At 44.0% G+C, this 24,603-nt stretch overlaps 1 protein-coding gene across 1 annotated transcript in view; it reads right to left on the bottom strand.

Annotated features, from left to right (window-relative positions):
* Positions 1–19,735, bottom strand: part of rnf128b (ring finger protein 128b) — a 33,287-nt gene extending 13,552 nt beyond the window's left edge. The window contains exon 1 of the mRNA XM_077235723.1: positions 19,249–19,735. Within this exon, the coding sequence (XP_077091838.1) occupies positions 19,249–19,720 (472 nt within the window). The 5' untranslated portion in view covers positions 19,721–19,735. The remainder of the gene's footprint in view (positions 1–19,248) is intronic.
* Positions 19,736–24,603: the final 4,868 nt, after the last annotated feature.

Raw genomic sequence — 24,603 nt, 5'->3', positions numbered from 1 at the left:
ACCTGCCAGAACTGACGATACGCTTAATTTTATTGAGCAGATAAATTGCCAATGTAGCTCTCTAAAAGAGTTCATTGTAAAGCATTACCTATTGTGAAGGGTCATTTCCTTTAGGGTTGTTGTAACGCTGTGCTGATATTTTTTTCAAAGAAGTACATTGTCTATTAATGGGTAGGCCTATAGCTACAGTAATGTCTTCTGCTAGTCAACTTACAATCCTTTCCATCTAAACTGGTTATATCTCTTGAGTCTAGTAGTGAACATTTTATGAACAGTAGGATAATATTTATCCACACAGTCACGCAGAGCTTAAGCACAACCAAAACAATATTATTCCCCAGAATGCATGCAGTTCTATTTCATAGTTCCAGACTGCCAAAGACGGATAAACATAAAAAGTCGAAAAGGGTCATACGCTCGTGTATTGTAAGAGAATATCATATTTATTCAGTCACACGTGACCTTGACCAATGACAGAGTCCATGTAAGCTGCCATTTACATAATGGTCTGTTTCTTTGACTTTCTCGAGGAGAGATCTCTTTCGAACGTGCACAGATTGTTTGGGCTAGTATTAGCTCCCTTCTATAACTGTGTCTCGACACATTTAAAACTTTAAAGTTTAACTTTTAAATGAATATATCACTGGGTTTGTACGCAATCCAGACGGGGGTTCAGGTAAGGATTTTATCTCACTTGAGGGCCCATTGGTTATTCAGGGATATCAAAAAGATCTCCAGTGATATTCAGGTGAGTTGTATAGACCTCATTGGTTAACCAGGTTTCTGATAATCATTCTACTGCAGGGTTCCTTAAATCCAGTCCTAGAGGGCCACTGCCCTGCAGAGTTTAGTTCAAACCCTAATCAACAAGCTAATCAATGTCTTCAGAGTTACTAGAATATTGCAGATAGGAGAGTTTGATTAGGGTCTGAACTAAACTCTGCAGGACAGTGGCCATCTATTTCGGGATTTAAGGTACCCCGTTCTACTGTCTTTATCAGTATTTACTGTGTTTAAATCTAAAAGCACTCATTGGTTTCCAGAGTGTTTGGTGACTGATGAAGAGCTTGTTAGCTAAACGTCCCCATTAAATGCTGTTTACCCCCTTGGCTGACCAGGGGTCACAGTTTATTATTAATACTACTCTGTCTGCTCTGGGCCCATGAATTTGATTGATTCCAACACCCAATCGGCTCCTACCTGTTTGGGTATTGACCACATCCAGGAGGCTCTAACAGATCCTTGTCCTGAGTGAAGCATTATCCCAAGATAATTGAGAAAAAAAGGACTCATAGAATTGGACCTTGAATTTCGGGGTGTTTTCCCTAAAACTGCTCTCTCATCTCGGCCACGCAACAGCAAGCAATCAGTAGGAAGAACTGAGGAACTTCCAATAAAGAAGAATGCTTCTTCGGCTCTTCGAGCCCACCAGGTAGCTGAGCTTACAAGTACAGTCCAGAATCGCTCGGTTTAACTAAAGTGGGTGCTGTTCCAGCCTCCAGAAAAGGAGTTGATGACATTAATGTATGCATGTATTATATATATGCCTACCTTGCTATGAACCATCAATTAGTTTTTCTCAAAAGGATCACTGGCTGCTTCTCAATCATTGGTTGAGCCTGAACAATGTCACTATTCCTTATTGGAAGATGCTGTCACGTTGTCATGTGTTTGTGTTTCTGGTCTGTTGTGAGCACATAACTTACTTGTTATTTCTTGTGCCATGTGCTCTTGGTTAATTTGTCCCACCTTTCCTGCTCGTTACTTTGTTTGTTCCCCTATTTAGCCTCCCTGTGTTTGTAGTCCTGTGCTGATTCGTTGTCAATGTTTCCTGTTTCCTTGTGTTACCTGTTTTTGCCTGAAACCTCTCTTGTTCTCCCCCTCGGGGTTATTTTGTTTATAGCTTGTTTTATTTTGTATTATTTAATAAACCTCATCTCATCCTGCTCTTGTATCCTCGTCTCTGTTCAACTGTTCCGTGACAGATGCATCATCTCCATTGTCCCAGTCTCAGCTGTGACATAGTGATAATGACTCGGACCTTCGTGGTGCTGAGCAATCAGTAATTGAAGATATGCAGAAGATGCCACAAGCCAGATTGAATCTGGACCCACATTCCCCAGTCCTGGGTTGCTTCAAACCGTCTGTGTCATCCAGTTTCTCGGCTAGAGAATTTCTTGAAGCTGGTTTGTCCCGACTTTACAGATGTAGTTTCTTCTGCTTTTTGCTCAGCCCAAGCATGTAGACCGGACTGGGTGGCATGTACGTTGGTGGTGATGGCTGATGCACAGGGGATGGGTCTTGGCAACACACAGCCAGTGGAGACATGTATAGCTTTCTTGGTAGTGTCCCCTGATGCGGTCCTCAAACATTATCTTTGATGTCTTAACCCAGAATGTAGATGAACTGATTACAGTTGGTCAGGGTTTATAATACAGTTTCAGGGTTGAGCCGGCTGGGGAACTCTTTAGTCCACTTGATGCTTGCATTTAATGTATCTATGACTAATGACGGAGGCTAAAGGTCAGGTATGTCTGGTGCAGTCTAGATTACCGAAAGGGTTTCTGGAATGGGATTCGTCAACTGCAACTGGTGCCTGGTCAGGTCTTAGGGCCAGCTGGAATGAAGAGCGTGTGTAGTAAAGTCTCATTCCCAACATCTCGGCCAGCAGGGGGTGCTCACCCTGTGGTCTGTGTGGGTCCAAACACCCCAGTATAGTGATGGGGACACTATACTGTCTAAAAGCACCCTACTTTGGATGAGACGTTAAATCAAGTTCCTGACTCTCTGTGGTCATTAAAAATCCCAGGATGTCCTTCGAATAAAAACTAAGGGTTTAACACCAGGATCCTGGCCAAATTTGCCCATTTGCCTCTGTCCATCATGGTGACCTCCTAATCATAACCATATACACTGATTTGCTTCATCACTCTGTCTCCTCTTCACCAATAAGCCGCTGTGTGGTTGGTGTTCTGGTGCAATATGGCTGCCGTCGCATCATCCAGGTGGAGCTGCACACTGGTGGTGGTTGAGGAGATTTCCCCCTTCTATGTAAAGGGCTTTAAAGCATAAAGAGAGTGCCAAGAAAAGCGCTATATAAATGTAACAAATTATTATTATTAATTATATCTTGAGCACAAGGGAGGTTATTCTGATCGCCCGGCTGGCTGCTGTTACGTGTGTCTGTGTTTAATACATTTTGAGTCCATAGGTGGTGTTGAGAGAGGGAATCCCCAATCAACGGGAGAGGAGTGACTGTTTAAATGGCGTACTCTCCTTCTTTTTGTTCCTCATGGCTGGATCGCTGGTCACCTCTCTCCATTTCTCTTCAGTGATCCAGTTTTTTATTATAGTTTTATTTGGATTTTTGGTGCTTTCATTAATATTTTGAGTGTGGCGAGGGGGGCGTGGTTCAGCGAAGTCTGTAGCGCGAGAGCAACGACGGAGCCGAGCGGTGAGTAAGTAGGTCAAGTGCAAAATGACGAACACCTGTCTCTGATTGCAGTAATTGGCGTGGGGAGATCGCATAAAAGCTGGCTGCTGCAAGAGAGCGAGAGAGAGAAGGACTGGGGACTCGTGCACGAGACGTGAGCTGGACGCTGAAGAGTGATGTTTGATGTTGGAAAGAGTGATATTGGATATAGTGGAAAGAGTGATATTTTGAACGTGAACCTGATTTATGTTAGAGCGCGCACAGCGCATTTCTTCTTAACTAAATAAAAGTGTACGAGTCCCAGTCACGCCGACCCCTGTCTTCTTCCATCACACCAACACTGAACCTTTACTACACTGGTGCCGAAACCCGGTATGGAAGAAGAGGCCGCCGCCACACAGCCCCCGTCCCCACTTGCGGACATCATCCACGCGCTCGCGGGACTCCACCAGCAACAACATCGGGCCCTGCTGGCCATGGAGGAGCACCAGGAGCGTCGGTTCGAGACACTCCTCCGGGCCCAGCAGGAGGACCGTGAGCAGTTCCGGAGCTGGATGGACCAGGAGGTTCGGGCCACACCATCATCGCCAGCTCCAGCCTCGGCCCAGCCCATGCACCTCCACAAAATGGGTCCAGGAGACGATCCCGAAGCCTTCCTCGAGCTGTTCGAGAGGTCGGCCGAGGCCTGGGGCTGGCCGTCCACGGACTGGCCGATGCGGCTGATCCCGCTGCTGGCCGGAGAAGCCCAGATCGCCGCACAACAGCTGCCAGTCCAGAACCTCCTGGTCTATGAAGACCTCAAGCGCGCCATTCTGCAGCGGGTTGGCCGGACCCCGGAGCAGAGCAGACAGCGGTTCCGGTCACTGGAGCTCGGGGAATCCGGCCGACCCTTCGCCTTTGCGCAGCAGCTCCGGGACGCGTGCCGCAAGTGGTTGATGGCCGACGGACGCGACGTCGAGGGAATTATAGACCACGTGGTACTGGAGCAATTCGTCGCGCGGCTCCCCCGGAAGACCGCGCAGTGGGTCCAGTGCCACCGCCCGACGTCGCTGAACCAGGCCATCCAGTTGGCGGAGGACCAGATGGTGGCGTGCCCAGGGGTCGGCGAACCCCTTCCAGCAGCTTCTCTCTCTCTCTCTCTCTCTTCTCGCCCTGTCCCTCTACCCAGGTCCCGTGGAGGATTCCTGCCCAGGCCAGCGCCCCGCTGGAGGACCGGACCTACGGCTGAGCCTGTTCCCGCACCCAGAACGCCGTCCAGGGGAACAGCCTCTGCCACTGCGCCTCCTGCACCCCCGCTCTCCCCACGCCAATCGCTTGACCCACTTCCCGCCATTGGGGCGGCGGGAAGGACTGGGCCGGCCTGTTGGCGTTGCGGGGACCCTGGACATTTTATCGATCGGTGCCCCGTAATGGAGGTGGGGACACTGGTCAGGGTCCCTGACACACCGCAGGCTGCCCCCGATCAAGCTGGGTTGTACCAAATACCTGTGAGTATTAAGGGGGGTACCTATCAGGCTTTGGTGGATTCAGGCTGTAACCAAACCTCCATCCATCAAAATCTGATACAACCAGAGGCATTGGATAAGAGCCGCACGGTTAGGGTTCGGTGTGTGCACGGGGAGGTGATGGATTACCCTTTAATGCCAGTCATTATCCAATTTCGGGGCCAAAAGCATAGTGTGGAGGTGGCCGTTAGCCAACACCTCCGGCACCCGTTAATTTTGGGGACCAATTGGCCGGGGTTTAAAACACTATTGGGTTATTTGTGTGCGGGTGCTTCTGGGACAAAAAGGAAGCAGGAGAGGGGAGCGGTCGCTCAGGTTGGAGAGGCTGTGCCGGGGCCCTCGGTATCTGTCCCAGAGGTTCGGAACGCGGTTGAAAGAAGGATTCTTTCAGAGCGTGATGACTTTCCTCTGGAACAGTCCCGAGATGAGACGCTTAAAAATGCGTTTGACCAGGTCCGTACGATCGACGGGCAGCCCCTCCACCCCGACCGACCGCCCTCATATCCTTATTTTGCTATCATAAAAGATAAGTTGTATCGGGTGACCCAAGACACCCAGTCAAAGCAAGATACAACTCAGTTATTAGTTCCAAAGAGCCGTCGGGAAATGCTTTTCCAGGCGGCTCACTGTAATCCGATGGCTGGTCATTTAGGGCAGGCAGCTACACTAAATCGTTTAATGACCCGATTTTTCTGGCCGGGCATTCACGAGAACGTGCGCAAGTGGTGCGCGTCTTGTCGTGAATGTCAGTTGGTGAATCCACCGGCCAACCCAAAAGCACCTTTGTGCCCTCTTCCCTTAATGGAGGTCCCCTTCGAAAGAATTGGAATGGACCTCATCGGGCCATTAGAACGATCTGCACGGGGGCATCGCTTTGCATTAGTCCTGGTGGATTATGCAACGCGATACCCAGAAGCAGTGCCGCTTCGCAATATTTCCGCTAAAAGCGTGGCGAGCGCACTGTTTCAATTAATCTCCCGGGTAGGAATCCCGAAAGAGATTCTCACCGATCAAGGCACGGCGTTTATGTCACGCACTATTCGCGAACTGTACGAATTATTGGGCATTAAATCGATTCGCACCAGCGTCTATCACCCACAAACAGACGGCTTGGTGGAACGTTTTAACCGCACGTTAAAATCCATGATTCGTAAGTTCGTACGGGAAGACGCCAAAAATTGGGATAAGTGGCTAGAACCCCTCTTGTTCGCTGTACGCGAGGTCCCCCAAGCCTCCACGGGGTTTTCCCCCTTCGAGCTTCTCTATGGGCGTCAGCCCCGCGGGGTGCTGGACGTGCTTAGAGAAGCTTGGGAGGACGGACCTTCGAATAGCAAAAACGAAATTCAGTATGTCTTGGACCTGAGAACAAAACTCCACACTTTGGGGCGGCTCTCTATGGAGAATTTGTTACAGGCTCAGGACAAGCAAAGTCGGCTGTACAACAGGGGGACTAGACTACGCAAATTTGCACCGGGAGATAAAGTCCTTGTATTGCTTCCCACATCCAGCTCTAAATTACTCGCGAAGTGGCAAGGGCCGTTTGTGGTCACACGGCGAGTCGGGGACCTCGACTATGAGGTTGTCCGATCAGATAGGGACGGGGCACATCAAATTTACCACCTTAACCTCCTTAAAAAATGGAATGAGGCGGAGTCAGTGATGCTGGCGACGGTGGTAAGTGGGGAGGAGGATCTCGGTCCAGAAGCGAGCTCAAAATCCCAATCTCTCGCTCTGGCATTTGGCGGAGACCACCTCTCACCGTCCCAGATCACTGACATACGTAATTTACAAGCAGAGTTTGCGGATGTGTTTTCGCCCCTACCTGGTCGGACAAATCTCATTCAGCACCACGTTGAGACCGAACCGGGCGTAATAGTACGCAGCCGGCCGTATCGTTTACCTGAACATAAAAAGAAAGTAGTTCAGGATGAATTAGAAGCTATGCTGGACATGGGGGTAATAGAAGAATCCAACAGTGACTGGGCAAGCCCGATAGTTTTAGTGCCTAAAACCGACGGCTCCGTCCGGTTCTGTGTGGATTATCGCAAGGTGAATGCTGTGTCGAAATTCGATGCGTATCCAATGCCGCGGGTTGACGAATTGCTTGATCGGCTCGGTACCGCTCGTTTTTATTCGACACTGGATTTGACAAAAGGGTATTGGCAGATCCCCTTATCTCCAATATCTAAAGAAAAAACTGCTTTCACGACGCCGTTTGGATTACACCAATTTGTTACTCTTCCTTTCGGCTTGTTCGGGGCTCCCGCGACCTTCCAGCGCCTGATGGACAGAATTCTCCGGCCGCATACTGCATATGCTGCTGCTTACTTGGATGACATTATCATCTATAGTAACGACTGGCAGCGGCATATGCAGCATTTGCGAGCTGTCCTCAGGACGCTGCGAGGGGCGGGGCTCACCGCCAACCCAAAGAAGTGTGCAATTGGGCGCGTGGAAGTTAGGTATCTGGGCTTCCACTTGGGTCATGGACAGGTGCGTCCCCAAATTGATAAAACCGCAGCAGTTGCGACCTGTCCAAGACCTAAGACCAAAAAGGAGGTTAGACAGTTCCTGGGGCTAGCTGGATATTACAGGAGGTTTGTGCCTAATTATTCGGACCTGGCTAGCCCGCTGACTGATCTGACTAAAAAGGAAGCACCAGATACTGTCCAGTGGACGGAGCGGTGTCAGCAGGCCTTTACCCAGATAAAGGCTGCTCTATGTGGCGGACCGCTCCTACAGGCTCCTAACTTTTCTCTCCCTTTTTCCCTACAGACTGACGCGTCGGACAGGGGGCTGGGCGCAGTCTTGTCCCAGGAGATAGAGGGCGAAGAACGGCCGGTGCTGTACATTAGTCGGAAGCTCTCGAAGAGAGAGACTATGTACAGCACCATTGAAAAGGAAGCTTTAGCCATCAAGTGGGCCGTTCTCACCCTCCGCTACTACCTCCTGGGTCGAGAGTTCACCCTCTGTTCGGACCACGCTCCCCTGCAGTGGCTCCACCGCATGAAGGATACCAACGCGCGGATCACCCGTTGGTATCTGGCCTTACAGCCTTTTAAGTTCAAGGTGATCCACAGGCCGGGTGCACAGATGGTTGTGGCTGACTTCCTCTCCAGGAGGAGGGGGGAGAGGGGGGAGGCTGCAGGCCGGACGGCTCCCCGGCCTGAGTCGGGCGGTGGGGGTATGTGGCGAGGGGGGCGTGGTTCAGCGAAGTCTGTAGCGCGAGAGCAACGACGGAGCCGAGCGGTGAGTAAGTAGGTCAAGTGCAAAATGACGAACACCTGTCTCTGATTGCAGTAATTGGCGTGGGGAGATCGCATAAAAGCTGGCTGCTGCAAGAGAGCGAGAGAGAGAAGGACTGGGGACTCGTGCACGAGACGTGAGCTGGACGCTGAAGAGTGATGTTTGATGTTGGAAAGAGTGATATTGGATATAGTGGAAAGAGTGATATTTTGAACGTGAACCTGATTTATGTTAGAGCGCGCACAGCGCATTTCTTCTTAACTAAATAAAAGTGTACGAGTCCCAGTCACGCCGACCCCTGTCTTCTTCCATCACACCAACACTGAACCTTTACTACATTGAGTAATTAATATTTAATGCTCTTCACTGTTAATTTTGTCAGTAACAGGTAGTGGATTTATTTGGATTTATTTTCCGTTCACATTTTTGGTTATTTAGTAAGCATAGAGAGGGAAGCAGAGGCCTGGTAAGATCTGATCTTGAGAACAGGTGTAGTCATGCACTTTCCACAGCTACCCTACCTTTTACTGTTATTTTTTCTTTGTCTTATTTGTTAATATACATTTTTGTAAACATCTTTTGTGAATTATTTTGTATTGATTTCTGATGTTGGATAAAAGCAGTGTTTGACCTCTTAAGTTTCAGGTGTCGGTGATTGATTTATATGTTCGACTCATATACATTACTAATTTCGATAAAATCAAACGAGCTATATGATTTGGCTATGGGCCGTAACAGTTGCCTATCAGACAGCTTCGCTGCAGCACGTACCAGGGCAATTTTATAGATCACCACGTCAGCCAATGCATCCCAAAGCCCCCCTGTCAAGCTGGAGGGGCTCGTTCTCATTTTCGGCCACCAGCACATACTTCTTATACATATCTCAGTGAATCCTCAATGCCTTGGCTGGGGACCGGAGCATTATGACGTTACGCTTTGGCTAAACCCAGATTTTCAGCCTAAGGTGTTATCAACACAACACAGTTTGATAACCATCCTATTCGAATTTCAGTGTTTCGGACAACACTCCTAATCCAGAACTGTGTCCAGTACGAGTTGCAGCAATATTTGTCAACAAGGGCATTGTGGCGCACCATCGACCAGTTGTTCGTCTATTTTGGTCCCTGTCGAAGGGATTCATCCGTATCTATAAGCAGCGGCTATCTCACTGAGTGGTAGACACCATTTCCAATGCTTATCGCTTGGTAGGTGGTCCAGCTCCAATATCCATGAAATTCCATTCTTCTTGTGCTATTACGACTTCTGTAGTTAGCTCTGCTGTGTTTGACAGCAGTCTTCTAACTATGAATTAGAACGTTGCTCACTGTTGTAAAAGTGGTTCTATGAATAGTGGCAGACCGCCTCTGGTCACTCAGACTGATGAGAATGACTGCAGAGACAGTCCATGATGTAAACGGAAGCTTATATGGACTACGATACGTCATTGGTCAAGATTCTCTTATCATACGTGAGCCTCCATCATACACGAGAACCACCCTTTTCCACTTTGTTTAACTGTCTCTGCCAGTCTTCCGCTATTCATAGAAACACTTGTTATCCAAATATCTTGCGGTCAGATAACTGTCAAGTCAAATGCAAAGTCTGGAAAATCAGGTTTTGTTCAACATTTTATAGAACAATTTTACAGTTCAGGGAAGGAACTGGAATTTACGGTATGAACTCATGAACTTCAGAATACATAATTATCTGAGTGAGTCATAAAAACATTCTTATGGTATCTACTCAAACATAACATTTTACAGTGCCATATATGTACAGTAAAAATAAAAAGTTAAGTCAGTGACATTTAAAATCCTTTCATAACTTATGGCAAGACCTGAGAAACAGTTGGATACAAACACTAATGACATGCTTCCAAAGGGTTCACTTGACTGTATATGGTCAGGTTATGATCACCTTAACAGGTTTTAGTCATGCAATGATTATAAAAACAAAACACTTCATTTTCAACACATTCTCTCTCCGAAGGCATCAAAAACTAAGCAAAGTATTTAAGCATGTTAAAATACCTTGATTTCTTTGTTATTATATATTAAAGGGGCATTCCGTTGTTTTTTTTTTTTGCTTGTTTTTTTTGCCTAGCATAAGCGTTGTTCTTCATGTACTTTAAAGTCGGCATGAAACGGAGGATGCAATAGTCTTGTCTTCCCTGTTGTGACGTATTTCCAAGTAAAAAGGCTTCTGGAACAAGAAAAAATGAAGTGCGGGACTTGATTTTGTCCATGGGGAATTGATTGGATGGTTGTGGTTTGCTATTAGTGGACCTCATGTGAGTGACGGTTCGTCCCGTCCACGCACCAGTAAACACATCATCAGAGAAGCCAAGAGATGTTGCTGCAAGAAGGAGGGGAAGTTATTTTGATTACGAGGAACATGAATTTAAAAAAGGATGATGTGCACGGATGAGTCATTTATAATACATACTGCAAAATTCCATAAACAAAAAAACAACAACCAAAAAACAAGAATTGCCCATTTTGATTTCATGGTGACTTTAAGTACCGATACCACAATGATGTTAGACGCTGCGTTTAACAACGTCATCTATAAACGTAGATAATGTGTCACAAGTGTGTTCTGTTTAGTTTGGTTTCATTGGACTTGTCTGCCTATCTTCATGTCACATGTCATCATTAACATCATCATGTGTTTCACCTGTGTTCTGCCAATCAATGTTCATCTGTGTTTGTATTTAGTTTCCTTTGTCCATTCTCCGTTGTATTAAGTGTGTGTGTACCTTCTGCCCGTCTTCTCTGTAGGTGTTTTAATTATTATTGTAAGTAAAGGTTTGCTTTGGAACTTTGGACTCCTCATCTCTTCTGCCTGCACCACACCCTGACAGGATGGTCTAGGGCTGTCCCCCGACTAAAGATTTCTCTAGTCGACTAGTAGTCCTTCATTTAAGCCATTAGTCGACTAATCTCACGTTTATATTTATGTAATTACTTAAATATACTGCCACGCACACTGCAAAAAAGGGATGTCCAAAAACAAGATAAAAACTGAGGGAAAAGGTACTCAAAACACTAAAGCTTATGGCAAAGCACTGGAAATGATTATGAATGTATCTGAAAAAATAGCAAGGATACATTTTGGGAAATTCACCTTTCATATTGATTATATAATCAGAGAGTATTTGTTAGCATTTTGAGCTGAGTTATATTTCTCATGTCTGTGAGGCAAGTAGCCTATACACTGAGTTTCAGTTTATTTATGTTTGTTTGTTTGTTTGTTTATTTATACAGCACAGTTAAATACAACTCAGGTAGCCCAAAGTGCTTCACAATCATAAACTAAAAACACAAAAAAATATAGCGGAGATAAACATATCCACATCACATAGACACACACAGACAATAACCCAATTAATAAAACCCTCAATATGAATTTAAAAGATGTTGTTTTAACATAGCTTTGAACATGTTTAAGGATTTGGCAGATCGAATTGATTGAGGGAGGTCGTTCCACAATTTAGGGCCGGCTCGAGAAAAGGCTCTGTCACCTTTGTGTTGATTTTCTGATCTCAAGGATCTAGCGGGGACGTAAACAGAAACCAAACCGGACAAATACACAGGAGCCAAATTGTGCAAGGCCTTAAAAACAAGTACAAGGATCTTGTAAATAATTCTAAATCGTACTGGCAACCACTTTAATGAAACTAATAAAGGAGTCCCAGAATCATATTTCTTTGCCGACTTTATCATCTTTGCTGCAGCATTTTGGATTTTCTGTAAACGCATAAGTGCTCGAGCATCAACTGCATAGTAAAGAGAATTACAATAATCCATTCTAGAAAAGACAATGGACGTAATTACTTTCTCAAAATCTTAACTAGACAGAAATGGTTTATTCTTAGCTAACAGACGTAGACGTAAATCACTGTATATGGTATTTGGATGGCTGATAACTCAATATGTTCCAGTCGTCACCGTGACTCGAGTGATTCAATGTCAGTCCAGAGGAATGCCGGAAAATTGGCCACAGGACAAGTTAGGTCCTGACAACTGCATTTAAAAATCCATTTCTTTAAAATGATTCAGTTGATAAATAGTTCTCTAGGAGAGAGCATAGGCTAATTATTTCCCAAATCATAAGTCTGCTATGCTATTACATATTGATAAACCTTGTGTATTCGTTTATAGTAGCAGTTAAAATGTTAATGTAGTGCTAGTCATTCTTCCTGCATTACTTATTGATTAGTTTTGCATGAATTATGAAACTTTTTCAGTAGTTCTCTGGGAAGCATTAAAAAAATAGTAGTTATTGATTAGTTTATAGTGAACTACCACTTTCATCTGTGTGCTATTACTTACAAATTCGTTAATCAGAATTGCTTGTTAGTTAATAGTAGTTACTAGATTGTAAATATTGTGTTACTCATTTGTTCCTGTGTAGTTATTCATTAACGAAGGAACCGTATTCTAAAGTGTTACCGAATTGACCCTTGTGGGACTCCCAAAGGAAGATGTAATTACAGCCCCCAAAGTCTATGAGATAAGATTTAAACCATTTCAGAACATTCCCTTTTAGGCCAACCCAATGTTCTAAGCGATAAATTAAAATCTCATGATCCACCATATCAAACGCAGCACTAAGGTCAAGCAGAATTATAATAACGCTTTCACCATTATCCAGTTAAAAATAATGTCATTCAACACTTTGACCAACACTGTCACTGTGCTATGGCTGGACTTAAAGCCTGACCGAACGGGTTCACTAATTGAATTTACAGTGATATGTGCTTGTAGCTAATTAAATACCACTTTAAATGTGGTAAATTTGAAATCAGTCTAAAATTATTAAGATCCTCCATTGCCAAATTAGGCGTCTTTAATAATTGAAGAACTGTAGCATACTTAAAATCTGCTGGACAAGTGCCCTGACAGAGGCAATTGTTAATTAAGTTCAGCACCATGGTCCCTACACTAGAAAAATCTGCTTAAAAAAACGAGGTGACATGACATCACCCTTAGATGAAGAAGGCTTAAGATGTACAACAATATCCGCCAGAGCTGGACGGTTAATAAGATGGAATTCACTCCATCCCGTGCTACAAGGCACAGCCAGGTCAAAAGACGGAGCCACCTGTAATTTCAGTATTGTAGAGTGTATACCAACAATTTTATCATAAAAAAATGTCAAAAATTCTTCACAATTTAAGATAGAAGGATCTGGATACCTAGTTGGCCAAGGTATTAATTATCTTAAATAAAACTTTAGGTTCATTAACATGTTGAGTGATAACACCCGAGTAATACTTATGTTTAGCATCTCTAGAGGCCTTCTGAAAAGTCTGTAACGATTCTCTAAAAATCTCATAATGGACCTGCAATTTATGTTTTATCCACCTCCTCTCAGCTTGTCGAGCATGTTGTCTAAGTGCCCGTAGGGGTTCATTATCCCATGGCAAATGTTTAATTTTACCCCTTTTAGCTTTAAGAGGAGCAACATTATCTAAAATATCAGCACAAACAGAATTAAACCGTTCCAACAACTCATCAACACTTAAATTCACCAAAGATGTTTCAGATAAGAGATAACAGAGTAGAGAACTCAGCACTAGTAGAGGAATTTTTTTTCCGAGACCATATTTTTTCTGGCAGTGACTTTCTCACATTTTTATAAGACCATACTTTGAAAAACACTGGTTTATGGTCCGAAAACACTACTTCGTCAATCATAATATCCTGAATGTGCAGGTTAAAAGATAAAACCAGATCTAATGTATGACCCAACTTATGAGTTGGCCCTTTGACCCACTGTGTCAGATCAAAAGAGTCAATCATATTTACAAACTCTCTGGAAACCACATCCTGCCCACAGCACAAGTGTACATTAAAATCCCCAATAATTAAAAAACAGTCGAATTGTGTAATCAGCCTACTCACAAACTCAGAAAATTCATTCACAAAATCCTTATTTGGCCTTGGAGGACCAAGCACACCAGCCACCAGCACAGTTTTTGTAGACATTATCGGAAACGTTTGTAGCTCAAAGCTATTATAAAGTTCGGTAGAGATCGTCCGACATCCTATTTCATCTTTAAAAATAGACATAAGACCCCCACCTCGACCATTTAACCGAGGGGAATTATAATAGGAGTAATCCAATGGTAGAAGTTCATCCATCGCAGTAAGATCTCCTACCTTTAACCAAGTTTAACCAAAAAGGAAGTCCAGCTTATTGTTCATAATAAGATCGTTGAGCATGAAAGTTTTGTTTCCCACAGAGCAAACGTTGAGCAAAGCCATCTGCACTGTGGCATTTTCTTTGATCATTTGCCGCTCGCGACAAACGGAGCGAAGATCCCGCAGCTCAATGCCTCTCGTACAGACTCGTGACCATCCTGTTTGTCTCACAAAGGCCGGTCCATCATTTATGTGACGCACTGCAGTTCAGAGAGACTGAGACGGTAGAAAGCGCATCCTGTTTGTTTTCTTTATTTTAAAAAAGCACAAATTTGTTGTTATTGTGAGTGTACACAAATAAAAGTAGACCATTCACAGTTTGGAATGATGTACTACTCTTATCTGTAATAAGAGTAATACATTATTTTAAGAATAAAAATGCAGGTGATCACCTCCATGTCATGCAGTAACAGTGCATTCACACAGGGCATCTGCGCTAACGCTTCTTATTTACTTTGAATGAGTGACGTCATGTGTTGCCGAACTGAATTGTGGGTTAACGATCTGTCACTCACGTGACTTTGACACTTCCTGTGAAGTTTTATTTTTTTCTGCCACTAACCCACTAATAAAATCTTGGTTGTTTAATCTATCAGGGGGAAGCCCTAGTATGGTCGTATCTGAGTTTTACATTTATTACACAGATACTTTTGAGCTTTAGAGAACAGTCTACACAATAATTAGTTCCCTTATCTATATATCATTTAGATGGCTCTTCACAAAATCACAACTTGTTTCTTAAACTGTAAAAAGTTTTAAATTAGCATCAAACTGCTTAATGCACTTTTAAGACGATAAAGGTATCCGTAATCATTGCTATACCAGACTATATCAGAATTTTATCGTCATGAAACTGTCATGATTCTGCCTTAGTATCCTTGATTTTCCTAGTCGTGAGGCAGGATCATGACAGAGTCATGTTTTGTGTACAAGCGCATGGCCAATTGTTTGGACCATGTGCTTGTGTTGTCTCGTTATGTTACCCCGCCCCCTTGTTATCCTCGTCTCGTCATTATTGTCTAGTCTGTTTCACCTGTCCTTGTCTAGTCAGCTTCACCTGTCTTTGTCATTAGTGTCTCCCTATTTAATCCCCTTGTGTTTGCTGTCCTGTGTCGGTACATTGTCTAACTTTGCGTGTTAATCCCTGTGAATATATTGTCTGAAGACCTGTTTAATCAGTATTGTGAGTTCGTTTCCTGTCAAGTCAGAGTCTTTGTTTGTCATCGTGTCTTAGTCTTGTTATACTCTGCTCCAGTCCTGTTTTACCCCCTCGTGGGTTTTGTTTTCTGTTTTGGTCCAAAATAAATCATTTGAGTGTCATCTGCCGTCTGCGCCTGGGTTCTCCTTCCATCTTCATGACAGAATGTACCGACCAGAAAAGAACCCAGCAGACGTTCAGTCCTTCTCCGCTGATCTTCTGCCTTCTGACCCGGAACTGTGGTGGCGCGTGGCTATCTCTGACAGTTCCAATGGCAAGCTTCCTTTCCCTCCCCAGGGTGAGTTGACCCTGAAGAGGTACGCCCAGGTTGTTGAGGAGAGGAGGTTCTTCCTGCCGGAGACCCTGGTCAACCGCTACCTCGTCGCGGGTCTCAAAGTCCTTCCTCCCCTTGCTGAACGAGAGAGTTTGGTCCGCCGTCCGTTTCGCAACATGGTGGACTACTTGTCTCGGAAGGAGCAGCCAGGTCCCCCTGGTTTTTCACCTCCTGCCACACTTCCAGTCATCCCTGAGGGTCGCATGTTAGCCGTCGTGACACAGGAGGACCAAGCGTCTTCCACCCTGACTCCCGATCCATCACCCGTGTCCGTCAGCCCCCGTGGAAAGCGTGGAAGACGTTTGTCGTGGGAGTCAGCGTCTGAGTCGTCCTCCACGGAATCCCCCTTGCCTGCGGTGGAGTCGCCAGCACCTGCTTCGTCTCCCTCTTCGCCCCCCTTACCGGTCTCAAGCCTGGCTACGGACTCAGCTCCGCGACCCAGAAGGAAGAAGAGGAGGAAGGGAGCCTCTTGTCCTCCGTCTCTGTCTCCCCCTGAGTCCGCGATCGCTGCCCCAGAGGCCGCTTCAGCAAGCGCTGCCCCAGAGCCCGCTACTTCAAGCGCCGTCAATGAGCCCGCAACTTCAAGCGCCGTCCATGAGCCCGCAACTTCAAGCGCCGTCCATGAGCCCGCTCCAGCTAGCGCCGCCGTCCATGAGCCCGCTCCAGCTAGCGCCGCCGTCCATGAGCCCGCTCCAGCTAGCGCCGCCGTCCATGAGCCCGCTCCAGCTAGCGCCGCCGTCCATGAGCCCGCTCCAGCTAGCGTCGCCGTCCATGAGCCCGCTCCAGCTAGCGCCGCCGTCCATGAGCCCGCTCCAGCTAGCGCCGCCGTCCATGAGCCCGCTCCAGCTAGCGCCGCCGTCCATGAGCCCGCTCCAGCTAGCGCCGTCCATGAGCCCGCTCCAGCTAGCGCCGTCCCAGAATCTACTGAGAGACTTGCGGCCGATCTAGCCGCAAAAGAGGTTCTGAAATCGGTTTCTGCTCGTCAGGAGATGCCCATCTTCCTTGCTGCCAAGACCCTCTCTGATTATTTGTCTTGTCTAGCTAAGATCCTCGAAGTCCCTGTTTGTCCTGTCTTGTCTCCAGCCCCCGAGCCTGCCGCTGTGATCGCTGCACCCAGTCCTGCCCCTTCGCCTGCTATGTCCCCCGTCAGGAGTCCCGTTTCCTCACCCTCTGTCTCTGAATCTGTTGCTGCTACCACTGAAGCAGTATCCCAGTCTGTCTCCACTAATTCCCGGACTGTTTCTCCGTTCCTCCCTGTCTCCACCAGCCCCCGGACTGTTTCTCCGTTCGTCCCTGTCTCCACCAGCCCCCGGACTGTTTCTCCGTTTGTCCCTGTTACCACTAGTCCCCGGACTGTTTCCCCGTTTGTCCCTGTCACCACTAGTTCCCGGACTGTTTTCCCTGTCTCCACTAAGCCCCGGACTGTTTCCCCTAAGACCTCTCCTCGTGTGTCTCCGTCTAAACCTGCCCAGAGTCCTCGTCCTCAGCCCTCATCCCGTGGACCCAAGACCCCCAGTCCTCCCATCCACCCTGGACCTCCCCCCATGAACTCTGTGTTTCCTCCACCTCCTTTGCCTTGTATGTTGTATTTGATGTTTCACCCCAGCACTGTTATTGTTTTTTCTTGTTTGCCATTATTAAAGTTTTCCATGTTTTGTTGGTTTGTGTCTTTGTCACAGTCTGTCATGTCCCGTGTTTAATGTCCCCTTGAGGAGCGTCTGGTAGCCGCTCCTTAAGGTGGGGGTTCTGTCATGATTCTGCCTTAGTATCCTTGATTTTCCTAGTCGTGAGGCAGGATCATGACAGAGTCATGTTTTGTGTACAAGCGCATGGCCAATTGTTTGGACCATGTGCTTGTGTTGTCTCGTTATGTTACCCCGCCCCCTTGTTATCCTCGTCTCGTCATTATTGTCTAGTCTGTTTCACCTGTCCTTGTCTAGTCAGCTTCACCTGTCTTTGTCATTAGTGTCTCCCTATTTAATCCCCTTGTGTTTGCTGTCCTGTGTCGGTACATTGTCTAACTTTGCGTGTTAATCCCTGTGAGTATATTGTCTGAAGACCTGTTTAATCAGTATTGTGAGTTCGTTTCCTGTCAAGTCAGAGTCTTTGTTTGTCATCGTGTCTTAGTCTTGTTATACTCTGCTCCAGTCCTGTTTTACCCCCTCGTGGGTTTTGTTTTCTGTTTTGGTCCAAAATAAATCATTTGAGTGTCATCTGCTGTCTGCGCCTGGGTTCTCCTTCCATCTTCATGACAGAAACTGTATACTGGTGTATATTTTGTCATTATTACATAAGCGATTTTTTTTACAAAGTGACCTCACAAACTAATGGCCTGGCAGCAGAATGCAATATTTTCAGCCGTTTTCACAGATCTGTGTGAACGGGGATCATTTTGACAATGTTGTCTATACTCAGAACAAAAATTAAAAACATTTTCATTTTTAGTACATCTTTGTCGTGTAAACGTGCCATTAGATATTCCATACATGAAAAAGACAATGCTTTGGACAATGCTAGTGTGGACGGAGAGCATTTTGAAACACCATTTTCATGTATCCAGATGTTCACGGGGAGTATATACAAACTCAACAAACATGAATGTGTCCACAAATCCCTGATTGACAAAAAGCCACAAACATCTTACCCCATCTTTACCTTTTAGGTTGGGGTATAATTATCAGCTGTTACAGCTGTTCAAAGCCAAAATAATTTAATTTACATTACAATATTTATACATTTAAGCACCTTTTTGCAACAACTGTATTTTTATCTGCCTGTTATATGTTTCATATTGTTGAAAAGTGGTTAAGTTTAGGGTAGTGTTGGGGTTATGTGCTCACAAATATTCATTAAAATTATAAAGATAAGATTGTTTCTAAAGATAAGGCAAACAATTAAAAGCAAAAACAGTGACACCTACTTTTCGCGGCTTAATTGTCACACGCAATGTTTTGACACTTTGGGAGTGGGAACGGGTTGTTTTTACCATATATATATATATATATATATATATATATATATATATTCTAAATCTAACAATTTAGAATATAACTTTTATACAATTAAATATATTTTTACGTAAATTTTTTTAGACAATACAATTTTACAATTTTAGGATGAAGTCAGTTTTATAATGGCATGGAGAAAGCCAATTCAGTAAGTTTAGCACTTTATAAAGGTTTTTCCCTGCAATATACTTAAACATCTTATTAAGTTGTTTCCTTGTCACAATTACATTTGCCTTGCTCAATGTGTATTTCCTGTAAAGCTGCTTTGAAACAAATTTAATTGTTCTGGTTTACAAATTAGAGAAACTGTCATACCTGAATGTGCCATAAGGTTAGTCGCATTGCCTGTCCCATCTATATTGTAAATAACTACAGCAGAGGCTCCTTCTTGCCTGGCAGCCTGTACCTTCTGTGAATAGGTACAGTTTCCTTTTTTTATCAGTGCAATCCATGGCTGGTGACTTGTGGTGAAAGTAATATTCCCTGAGCATGCCAGAGGATCCTGATTTGGAAGCACTATTAGTCCAGAAGCTGATTCCAAGGGTGAGTGCGCTCCGAACACACCACACTCACATACACCGCTTATAGTTTCATTAGATCCTCTGTCAAGGTATCTAACTTCCACATAGGCAGTCCAGTAAATCAAGGAAGTACTTTGTTGGAAACAGTACTGGAAAACAAGTACTGTCAACCAGATCCATGAATGGCCATGTCCATGCATTGCTCTGAGCCTCGGTTTCATTGTTACAGGTAAACACTCCTGTGTCTTGGCATACTCTGTGGTCATCAATAGTAATCAGATACCTTCTAGGTGGTAATATAAGATGGTTTTTACGTCAAGGGAGGTGTTCTTATCACAGTGGACCTTGGACATTGGTTAAGATAATATTCACTTGAAAGGGTTAGGCTTAAGTATTTTCTTTTCAGGAAACAGCTGCCACTCTGTGGAACTCAGGGTCAGTTTTACCCTTTTGAATTTGTATCACTAATTTACATCTGCTTACTTAGTGTTTGACATGAATTTCATTTTATCCAGGTTATCTGAATGTGCCAATGTAATATTCTTTTAAATTCTTCCTCATTTTGGAAGCAAACATGAGGGGAAAAAATCTTTTTTTCTTAAAACATTCTATTAAGAAAGGCAGCGGCTACAACAATGTGTTTTGTGAAAATGTATTAAAACGGCTCTATCTTTCCGTTACATGTACCCTAAGCTCTTACGTTGTTCTGTTCCTGTTTCTTGGTGCCATCTTTGTATATTTTTTTTTAATCTTGACTGTGCCTTTGTTCCTGGTCACTCGTTGTGTTGGGTTACACTTCCTCATTTCTCAGTTTACTATTGTCCTTTGTTTTGGTTTTGATCAGTTTTCATTTAACGCCCTTTTGCATTTAGATACTTTACTTCCTCCCTGTAATTCATTTACCATTGTGTACTAAAGTAGAGTGACTACTGCCAACATATCTCTCACAGTTACGAATCTTCATGACTCTGGCTTGGCCAGCAGCGTCTCCAGGAAGATCCACCACCAGCTCCACCTTCCCTCAATCCCCTGTTCAAGCCACGCTCCTGATGAAGTCAATAGTGGGCAGGCCACTTGGGAAGGGTATCATCACTGGTCATACCAAACACGCCAGTCTTCGAATAGGATTCACTCATCACAAATTCCCAAATTAATTTACCATCTGACTATCAGGCATTCAACGATGTGTTTAGCCCCCAATGTGTCTCTCACCTTCTTCCAGACCATGTGGACTTTGGACAGATCTAAGCTCTGTCACTTCTGGAGCAGAAGACCATAGAGGAATATGTGGAGGAGGCATTGAACCAGGGATGCATCCATCCTTCTACTTCCTACTAATACTGTTAAATTTAAGTTAAATGTCCCCAACTAAGCAAGCCAAAAGCCAAAGGCGAAGAAAGGCGACAGTGGCAAGGAACCAAAACTCCATCAGTGACAGAATGGAGAAAAAAACCTTGGGAGAACCCAAGGAAGAGTCTAGTTGACACAATCTCTGCTGACTCTTCAGGGATGCGTTGTGGTCGTGTCTAGGTGCAGGTCCACCATTTGATCTGGACACGGCCCGAGTCCGGCTGATTACAGTAAACCTTGGAATAAACAGAAAGACGTAGATTAGCGTAGATGCCATTCTTTTTATGATGTGGCGAGTACATCAGGCGTTATAAGAAGTGTTCCCGGTTCCGGCTGACTTAATTTCTGCAGCCTAATAATTATTAAACTGATTTGAATAATAGGAATATATAGTGTTCTATGTGTATGCCACGTTGAAGAGATGTGTTTTTAATCTAGATTTAAACTGACAGAGTGTGTCTGCTTCCCAAACAATGTTACGGTGTCTAGTCACCTTAGTTATGGAGCTACATTGAGGAGTGAATGTGTTCACAAAGCTGGGCTTATGCAGTGCCTAAAACCTTGTCCGGACTGCTTTTGTGACCCTCACTGGGCATTGTGAATATATATATATATATATATATATATATATATAGTCATCGTTTACATTGACAACATTCTCATCTATTCCCAGAACAAGACCAAACATTAGCAGCAGGAACATTGTCTGTTCCTCAAACTGGGGAACTGTAAGTTCCACCTGTAATCAATTCAGTTATTTATATAAAACATCAGTCCTGACGGGGTGAAAATTAAAGAGATGCAATGTTTTGATGCCTCTGCCTCAGGCATTGTAGTCATCCTCACTCAGCAGCAGGGCTGGACTGGGACTAAAAATCGGCCTGGGCATTTTGGCCGAGACTGGCCCACTACATATAATCATAAACACAACAGATCTTTACACGCCCCATATGTATACTAACTCCTATTAAAACCACTAATGCCATATAGCCTAATGAGTGAGTAGGAATGAGTAAGAGTTAATAGATGAAATAACTACTAATTGTAAAATACAATCAAACTACTCCACAATGATAAATCCTAAAACAAGCTATAAGCTGCATTGGCATAGCAATACCAGTGTTTGACACAGGATTTTTTGGTAAATCTGTGGTGGGTGGACCTCCATCCCATCCCCCTCCAACCCATCCATAAGAAAAATTTGTGCTTTTTTATGTTAAATTCATCAATCTGGTGCACTTTGAGAGTTAAAAATTAAGAGCTCCAACCCATAATCAGTGTGCAAATTGAACAAAGAAAAACTCAAAACTCTTTTAGCTGTGATATAGTGTCTGTCTGCATTACACTACTACATAATAATAGTTATAATATTAATTCCATGACAGTAATAGCCATATATTGTAAAACAAATGCACTGAAAAATAAAAGCAACTTTCATAATTAGTTTTGTACTAATTTATATGCTTGAAAGAGATAAACACATGATCTTCTATTTTGGCGGAATGGGCCACCGATGTACAAATATTATGGGCTGTTTAGACAAAAAAAAAAAATCTGTTTTTATATTTTTTTTAAAGAATGATCTGTATCGGCCCAAAAAGCAGGTCGGCCCACCGGGCAAATGCCCGGTATGCCCGATGGCCAGTCCAGCCCTGCTCAGCAGCATCGGAGCCCGTCCAGGTAAAACCCATGTGCCTTCTTCACCGGTAAATTCTCCTTGGTGGAGCAAAATTATGCCATCAGCAAGCAGGAGCTCCTTGTGATCAAGCTGGCGCTAGTGAAGTGGCATCACTGGATGAAAGGTTCCACTTTCTGTTTGTCCGAGTCCTGACTGGGCCATCTCCAAGTCTCCTCGCCACCTTCCAGCAAGCAAATACCTTCCACTGCCGTTCCCCATCAACCCTGGTCACACCAGGAGGTGGACTTCTTCTTGGATATCCGCTTTTTGCCCTCCATTTTTTTTTCTTCCTTTGTGTTTCCTCGTGTGGCTCTCCTCAGATGATCTCCTGCAAAGACATCTCAGTAACACACAAGTTAAGTGCTCTCCTTGAATTGTCTGTTGATCTACTACTCACCTGTTTTCATTGTACAACAAATCAACAAATATCCCTGCAATTGAGTTCAGTAACATCTGTTATTCCGTAACAATAATATTTACAATATAAATTTAGCAGACTTAATATGTGGGATACAATTAACAAAATACTTTCCTTCTTTTTTTGTCACTAAAATGCATGATCAAATATTCTGAAACTTACCACAGGCTTTGTTAGACCTGCCCCAAGAGACAGAACTTTTGATTGACTAAACAAAATTATTTAACTCGTGCTTTTTTTTTTAATATTGAAAATTAAACAAATATTCAGTTTAGTTCAATCAATGACATCAATAACACACATTTCTTAATATTAAAACTTAATGGTCCTACACATGGCTTCTCATTGCTCGGAAAAGTTTTTCCAATCTCTTAGGCAGAGTTTCCCAAACAGGAGTTTGTGGGGGGACTGTTCATGAAAACCTAGAAAAGATTATAAAGTCACAAAAGGCTGTGATTTGGTCTGATGGGATGTGTTTTAGGCCCCGTTTACACGAAAGGAAAACGCAGATATTTCCCTGCGGTTTGGCCTCTCATTTACGCGAGAACCCTGTTTTTATCACAGAAAATGATTATTTATAAAAACTCTGGCCAAAGTGGAGATTTCTGAAAACGCTGGTTATGTGTTGCCGTGTCAACTGGGAGAAACGGGGTTTTAGGTTCTCTCTTGTCGATTCTGAGGATTCTGATTGGCTTGCATGGCTTTATCCTTCTCCCTACACTGCCGCCCATAGGTTTGGCATAGTTATGATGGCGCTCGCGGCGTATTTATGCGGGTTGTGTGCTCGATGTTATTATTGAAAACGGAGGGGGGAAATATTCGTTTCTCTAAATACCGGCTATGTGTAAACGTAGCCTCAGAATGAAACTTGGCACTGATCATTTACACGCAAGCAGCTCATGATTGGAAAGTGCAACAGGATCAATTCCAGCAAACACAAATCTTAAAAAAAGAAAAACATTTTGCAATGTTATATTGTGGTTGTAATTAGGTAATGTTGCAGCACAATGTTTAAAAAAAAATCTAGAAACCTCACTTAAAGGTAAAATAGGTTATACAATAGGCAAAAAACAAATTAAAGCAAAAAATTACTTTAATCAACAATTTCTTCTCCTCCATGTCAGTCTCTGACGATATTCACATTGTAAACACAGTGCAGCGCTTCCGGGTTCTACATCAGAACTTCTGCCGTATTGGCCAGCTCCTGCGACAGACCCACACGCATGTGTCGTGGTGCTCACGTCAACAGCGTCAGAGACTGACACGGAAGAGAAGAAATTGTTGTTTATTTTTGGCACAAAAAGTATTCTCGTCTCTTCATAAAGTTAAAGTTGAACAACTGTTGTCACATGTAGTCATATTTTAACAATGTCTTTACTACCTTTCTGGGTCTTGAAAGTGTCAATTACGTTGCACTCTATGTGAGGTCAGAAAGCTCTAGGATTACATCAAAAATAACCGAATTTGTGTTCCGAAGATGAACAAAGGTCTTACGGGTTGAGGGTGAGTAATTAATGACAGACATTTCAATTTGGGCGAACTAACCCTTTAAAACATTAACATCCACTCTGACATCTACTTCACATAAAGATAATGGCTTCAGAAGACTTGGAATGCAACATGAGTTATTACTTTAATACTGTTTTTGTTTTATTTGCCTGTTACGTGTTTTATATTGTTTAGAAGTAGGTAGGAGTGGGGTT

This window comes from Siphateles boraxobius, unplaced genomic scaffold (assembly GCF_051911475.1).
Source record: "Siphateles boraxobius isolate OS27281-9 unplaced genomic scaffold, OSU_SipBor_1 2, whole genome shotgun sequence".
Taxonomy (NCBI): Eukaryota; Metazoa; Chordata; class Actinopteri; order Cypriniformes; family Leuciscidae; genus Siphateles; species Siphateles boraxobius.
The sequence above is the reverse complement of the archived record's forward strand: the minus strand, read 5'-3'. Positions and strand labels throughout refer to the sequence as shown.